Raw genomic sequence first — 7,686 nt, forward strand, 5'->3', positions numbered from 1 at the left:
TAATTCCTTACTCATGTTTCCTTAACTGATAATAAGTGATTTAAAATTGGTTGACATGATTATTAGTGTAAATGATTATTAGCACTACTTTCACATTTAAGATGAACTGGTGTCTTCTTCAAGTCACTTCTTGCCTATCTTTATTAATCCAGGAAGTTTAGGTGAATAAGTAATATTTCCAATGGTTCCATCTTGTCTTGCAGCCGACATCACTGGGGAATTAAGGACTATGGCTAATTTCACTATCAGTGGGTTTGTTCTGATGGGATTTTCTGCCAAGCCTGAACTAGAACTCGTCCACTCTTCTCTGTTCTTAGTCTTATACATGATGGCATTAACTGGAAATCTCCTCATTATCACTGCAACTTCCACGGACAATAGTCTCCAGTCACCAATGTATTTCTTCTTGAAACATCTCTCCTTCCTGGACTTGTGCTACATTTCCGTGACTGTGCCAAGGGCCATTTACAACTCTTTAAAGCATAGTGGCTACATTTCCTTTGGTGAATGCATAGTGCAGTGCTTTGCTTTTGCTCTATGTAGCTCTGCTGAGCTGTCCATCCTGACAGTGATGTCTTATGATCGCTTCGTGGCCATCTGCCTTCCACTGCGCTATGAAATCATCATGGATGTCAACACCTGTATCCATGGAGTCCTGGGTGTCTGGGTCAGTGCAGTCATTTCTGGAATCATGCACACAGCTGCCACTTTCTCCATCCACTTCTGTGGCTCCCATGTCATTCACCAGTTCTTCTGTGACATCCCCCAGCTCCTGAAACTCTCTTGTTCAAACGATTATATCAGCGAGATTGGTGTCACTTGTTTCATAGCGATTGTGGTATTTCTTTGTGTCATCTTTATTGGACTATCCTATGCACAGATATTCTCTACTGTGCTGAGGATGCCATCTGCTGAGGGCCGAGCAAAGGCCTTTTCCACTTGCCTTCCTCACCTCACTGTGTTCATGTTGTTTATTACAACCAGCTCCATTGAGTTTCTCAAGCCACCTTCTGACTCTCCAAATGCACTGGATGTGTTTCTCACTATTATGTACACAGTTGTGCCCCCAACAGCCAACCCAATGATCTATAGCCTGAGAAATCAAGCCATAAAGGCAGCTCTAAGAAAAGTTGTTAGAAGAAGTAAAGCTGATCTCTTTTGTTGAGGTACATCTGTTATTTCTTGGTTGTGAGGGGAGCTAGAAATATATTGGGAACTTTTGGTTGAAATAAACTAATATCAGCAAAAATTATGTGAATTTATTAAAGAAATATGCAGAGGACTCAAGGTCCAGACTAACTTCCAGATAATTGTGAAGAAGCTCTTGAACTTGGAGCCTCTCAATGAAGACTTCATATAATTTGCAAGGCAAACATTTAAAGGTTCTGAGCAGTTGTCCAGTGTTGAAACTACGTGATGTTGTCTACTCATTTAGAACAAGAAGGATTGTTAAAATTTACCATATTTAGAGCTTCATCCTCCATGTAGTTTAAGGCCTTCCATAAATCTTGGAAGTGTCTTTCTTTGATGTTAACCTATTTGTCCAGAGGCAACAGTTTGCAAAATGCTGCCTTTTCAACAATAGCATTTTTCATGGGCACAATTTCTTTAAGACCTTTTAGTTGCTTCTTTATTCTTGGCATGCCCTTTTAGGTGAGGTCAGGAAATGGAGACCAAAAGCTTTTTATTTGTTTTAACAAGCATAGCATAATCAACTAAGATTTACATCTAAATAAAGAAATGAGAATAGGAAAGTTTCTATAAATTGTGCTCTTTGCATAACATAAATATTCACACATACAGCTCTAGAAATACTACTTCTGCAAATGTAGATTAAAATCTCACCCCCGAAACAATATGTGAAAATCATTTATAAGATTTTTAAAAATTAATAATCAGGGTCTCCCCTGTGAAGCTGTCCACAGCCTCTGCAGTGCCGGTTTGATCCCGGCCAGCCAGCGAGGGCCCCACATGGCACAGCAGACCTCTCCTGTCTCGCCCGCTGCTCCCCTCAGAAGTGTATTTCATCAGTCTGCTTGATCTGTTCCCTGCTCTGTCTCCGGTGAATCCTCTCACCCTCCCGCGCATCTGGCCTGTACCCCGGTTCTTGTATAAATAAATAAATAAATATTTTAAAAAATTAAGTGGACTCCCTGGTGGCGCAGCAGTTGAGCGGTGTGCTGTGAAGCTGTCTTCAGCCTCTGCAGCACCGGTTCAGTTCCCTCCCAGCTGGGAGAACACTACATGGTGCGGCAGACAGACCTCTCCTGCCTCGCCTGCTGCTCCCCTCAGCAGTGTCTTCGCTCTGTCTGCCTGTTCTGCTCCCCACTCTGGCTCTGGTGAATTCTCTCACCCTCCCACCTTCTGACCTATACCCCAGTTCTTGTATAAAATAAATAAATAAATCTTAAAAAAGTTAAGAATCACTCCATGAACATTTCCATCAGGAAGGTATAAAACAGTAAACATGAGTTTCTATTCTCATTGTTTCCTGAGTTACTCTGGAGTTGGGCTATCACATGATATCTGTGTACTGATGAGAACAACCAGACTCCCAGCAATCCTTGGTCCTTGTGGATTTTCAGGAAGGCTCTACCAACTCAAAGGTTTCCATGAATAATTTACTGAGATCACTCACTCTGCAAAAGTGTCATTGTACCCTTTTTTGCCTCTTAAGATTCAATGGACCAGACCTCCCCTGCTGCGCCCGCTGCTCCCCTCAGCAGTATTCTTCATCAGTCTGGTAAATTCTCTCACCCTCCTGCACTTATGACTGTACCCAGTGCTTATATAAATAAATAAATGAATAAATCTTAAAAAAAAGAAACTATTTCAACTCATAATAAACTAAAATTATGAGTGAATTTAATTATGTAGTTATAAAAGTCAATGCAGATGAATATTCTTTTTTCTGTTAACTGCATTAGAAAGCAATTTATAAAGCAAGAGGTATATAATGTATTGTTGCACTAGAACATGTGGAAAAGTAATATATTTTCCAATAATAGCATTAAAAGGTGAGTGGGAGTAGAGTGTTGGGAGCTTAAAGTAATAAAGGTGCATTGAATACACACACAAATGGACAGATCCATCAATTATAAGGTTAATAAAACAAAAGATATATATGGAAGCATGTTCTCTTACCTTCTCTGAATTCCTTAAAAGACATAATTTTGGAAATAGAGGTGTATACTAATATCTTGCTAAAGTTGTAATACAGAATGAATATAAATATATAGAATGAGTATAAATATGTAATAAATATATAGAAAGAATGGAATTATTTGTGTATATATGTATAAGAGGAGTTGTTAGTATTTGTGTTAAGAAACATAAAGATTTATTGGTAAACCCTTCAGCAATGTGTGATATTGTGATATATATTTGGTTGTTGTCCACAGTTCTTGTCATAGAGATGTAATCCCTTGTAAATACCTGACTGAGAGGTGTGAGTGAATTTCTTTTATTCATCATGACTTCCTTTTCCTCCATACCTGATTTTATGCCAATTGTGTGTCTCATTGTGTGTATTTAAGTCAATTCAGGATTTTCTTTATATGAAAGTTAATTTGCACTAAATGAAAATAGCCATTTATAATCTTCTAAGGCCTCCCTTGTGATACAATGGTTAAAGTATCAGAGCTATCAAGCTATCACCATCCACTGCCACATGAGTGGCACACCATCCTCTGCCAGGGAGCTGACCCACGTGGAGCAGCAGACCTCTCATGTCTCATCTGCTGCTCCCCTCAGCAGTGTATTTCAGTAGATCTGCCTGTTCTGCTCCCCAATCTGTCTCTGGTGAATCCTCTAACCCCTCACCCCTTGTACTCTGGCCAACGCCCCAGATGTTCCATGAATAAATAAATATATAAATTTATAAAAAGAAATAAAATTTTCTAAATATGCTATAATCTTTCCATTAGAAGAGCACCAAAATATTAGGTTGCTATATTGCTAGGCATTGTTTGCACGTCTTATCAGTCCACTTAAACAGAATATCCTAACTATTGGTTTTCTAAAGTCATATCACCAAGAAATTCCTAGTATCATATTACTAAGCAGAGCTACTGGTTAAAATGAAAATGCATAAGAGAAAACTTTTGAAAATAAGTTTATATTTTTTATTTCACTTAAAGCAATATATATTAAGTTGATATTTTGGAAAGGAAACAATTGAACTACATACATCTTACTACTATCTTAAAGGTTATAACAATCTGACTTGTGGCAACACAATGAAGAACATCAAATATATGTTTCGATTCATCCAAAAAATCTGTAAAATACTGGTATCTATGAAATATTTTGGAATATCCTCAAATAAATAAATACTCTGAGGAATAAATAAATAAATACAAAATAAATACTCTGAAGAATGGACTCACAATTTTGATCACAAATTTCAGTGCAAACCAGGATGGTCTGCTCCCCCTTCTAACATTTTTATAGGAAGAAGAGTGCTTTTAAGGATGAACATTAAAATACTGTGTTACAGGAAAGAGGATGTCACTTTCAGCTGGAAGGATTTGGGCCCAGTGAGTGCAAATTCCTTCATTTGATGAGGGATAATCATGTAAAGAGTGTTATTTCAGTAAGATGGAAACATGATTAACATGATTGAGTTGATTATATGTTTTGGATATGTTTTCATCTAATGATGTTCCTTTCACTGTGCAGAAGCTGTTGAGTTTGATATAGTCCTGTTTGTTGATTTTTGTTTTTTCAACAAATTTATTAACCTTGGGGAAGTAGACATAGTCCTAGAAACATGTAAAATATCAAAATTGATTATGAGGAAATTAAAATTTGAATGGAATAATGAGTTAGGAGGTTGAACAAAAGACTTTAAAAATGAACATCTCAGTAAAAAAGGTCAAAAATTTGGCAAAATTTAATATTATTGACAAAAATGCAACAAATTGGGTGTAGAGGGAATGCAGTTCAACATAGAAAAATCAGTATATAAATTCTTGTTTTATTCATGACACCAAACAAAAAGGATTCATTTCCCTTTTTAATTTAAATGATAATAGATTCATGCTTTGGAAATCATATCCCCTTTGTGCATTAAGCAGAGGTAACTTAGATTTTGTTATTCCCATGTTTATAGCTTTGATATTACCAAAACCTCATTGAAATTTAGAGAATATTTAGAAAATAATTTAGAGATCATGGTGGCCAACATTCTTACAAATTCCATGTGTTTTTCTACTTCTGTGTAGCTGTCATGAACAGTTATAGGGCCTCAATTCATCTCTCTCTAGGAAACTTACTACTTAAAAGTGAAAACATTTTAGCATCTTCCTCATTTGGCTACATCTTCTCTATGACTTTACTATTGTGAAAGGACAGATTTAGTCCTGCAAATACATGACTATCCTTCAGATATTAATATCTGAAAGATTCTAAAATGTTTCTTTTTTATTCATTCCTTATCTGATTGCCAGATACGAGTTCAACAATCTACAAACCTACACACATTTATATCAAAATATTTTTAGACTTATTTACTTATTGTCCCATATCTTCGGAAACCTATAGATTTTTCTTCATTAATTAGTAGAGGACATATTTTTTTCCAATTCAGACAGATACATGGGCTGCATGCATAACTTAAATCCTTGTATGCTATTCTTAGATTACAAATGTGGGTGAATTGATCATTAATTACAAGTTTGTTTTAAAATGTCAGTTTACCTGAAAACTATCTAAATTCTATTTTGTGGTGTTTTTAGGACTGGAAAAGCTCACATTTCTGAAATGAGAGCCTGGGATAAGACATGTTTTGTAATAATTGAATGCACAGTGTCACCTCTTCTAATTTGAATATAACCTTTAAACAATGAGTTTATTTTCAATAATTCTTATGTTTGTACTAGGGAAAAACATGGAGTACACACCCAGGCTTCTTACAGAATGGGTATTTGTTACTACCTCACTCAAAGTGAAATTAGTTTGGCATTTAGTGATAAATATTAGGGAGAATTTAGCTGCATCATTGGTAGTTATCTATTGTGAATTAACCCTTTTCAGATAAAGGACATGTCTATCAGGCATCATAACCTAAACTATTTATTAAATTAATAACCTGTTAATTTAATTAATAGAATAAAGATTCTATTGGATATTTCTGAATTTTTTCAAAGATTTGTACAATAAACACACCTAAGCTGAAATTCCAGGTAACTATGTGTATTCATTAAAGAAACTCAATAGAAAAATACTCTGTAGGAACAATGAGTGTAATAGCAAGTTTTAGTTTCAGGGTATATTGGCCCCAGAGTATTTACCCTGAACACCAAATACCCACAGCAACAAGACATTCTGCTTGTGCAGAGAGATTGCATAATCTGATCTCCAGTGGCCAAAGAAGGATTGAAATGGACTTACTTTTTCTTCAAAGTTCACACTCTTCTGAATGGTACTGAATTCAGAGGTTAACTTTGAGTTAAATGCAGCTGCTCACACTGATAGCTTCTCCTTCTGCTGTGGATAGAAGTTCTCAAATATGTTCTGGTGAGTTTCCTTAGGTTCTAAAAAGATAGATTACACAGAAAAATGAAAGCTCTAAGCAACTGGTTTTGAGTGGGTGAGAACACCAGTCAGTACTATTTAACTTGTAAATGATGTGCATGAACTATGATTATTTAAGTGGAAATTGGGGATCTGTTAGGGACCATTGTAAATTCCTTCCATTCCAGAAACATTTTGTGGAGTGCAATTCCAAACTCCTTAGTAATGCTTTCTTTAGGTAACATCATAGAAATAATGCAGAATGAGCATATAATGGTATGATACTGTCAGATATTCCCTGTATTCATATTGTTCTATGACTCATAAGATATAGGCCCTGCTTTCCAAATCAGAGGTAACAGATAATTGTTGAAATGTGGCAGAAAAATTTAAAAATGAAGAATGAATCAGATATTCTAATCAAAGTGAAATAATCACATTTCCATCTCCAAAAAGTTAAAAATTCAAAGCAATCATAGATGAGAAGAGCATAAGCAGAGACCATGCTTCTTGTCATAACCATTCATCAGGACTTCTGATTGTTTCTGAGTTAGAGAAATTTCAAGAAATTCTGGACTGGACATATGCATGGTCATTATTTTAATATTTCAAAGAAATGAATTTACAAAAAGTAGCATGCAAAACCATTAAATAGATTGTTATTACATTATCAATGACTTTTGTAAGGTTTTAGAAACATTATATTGACCTAAACATTAAACATCAATGTTCAGAAATATTAATGTTTTCCTAAACTATGATAGCAATCTTAGATTTTGAGTATCTCATATTATAGTATAGGAAATGATTTGTGGACACTGAAATAGTATAACTAAAGATATAAAACCAATGTAAAATTCTTATCAACACGTAAGGTAGGAATTTCATTAACATAAAAAGGGCCTAATATTATATTCTTAGTTAAATTGATATGTCATAAGACAAAAAAAAAACCCTGAAATAATTCTAAGAATCAGCAAAAGAGACAATTAAATCCCTTCATTCTTTCCTGCAGCTGTAGTTGGTATCACAGGGAGTTAATGCAACAATATATAAAGCAAGTCTTAGTTACAGCCGTGTAACCCATAATGTGGCAAGTTTACTTTTTTTTTTAAAGATTTATTTTATTTATACAAGAGCTGGGGTATAGGCCAGATGCGCAGGAGGGTG

The 7,686-nt window shown here is 35.3% G+C and overlaps 1 protein-coding gene across 1 annotated transcript; it reads left to right on the top strand.

Annotated features, from left to right (window-relative positions):
• Positions 1–229: 229 nt before the first annotated feature.
• LOC119251039 (olfactory receptor 14J1-like) lies at positions 230–1,165 on the top strand. Its single transcript, XM_037518547.1, has one exon. The coding sequence runs from the start codon at positions 230–232 to the stop codon at positions 1,163–1,165; it is 936 nt and encodes a 311-aa protein (XP_037374444.1).
• Positions 1,166–7,686: the final 6,521 nt, after the last annotated feature.

The sequence above is a fragment of the Talpa occidentalis genome, unplaced genomic scaffold (genome assembly GCF_014898055.3).
Source record: "Talpa occidentalis isolate TD23 unplaced genomic scaffold, MPIMG_talOcc4v2.1 talOcc4.2, whole genome shotgun sequence".
In the NCBI taxonomy this organism is placed as follows: domain Eukaryota; kingdom Metazoa; phylum Chordata; class Mammalia; order Eulipotyphla; family Talpidae; genus Talpa; species Talpa occidentalis.

Coding starts and splice junctions, on each gene's coding strand:
- LOC119251039 (XM_037518547.1), top strand. CDS start 230: ATGGCTAATTTCACTATCAGTGGGTTTGTTCTGATGGGATTTTCTGCC.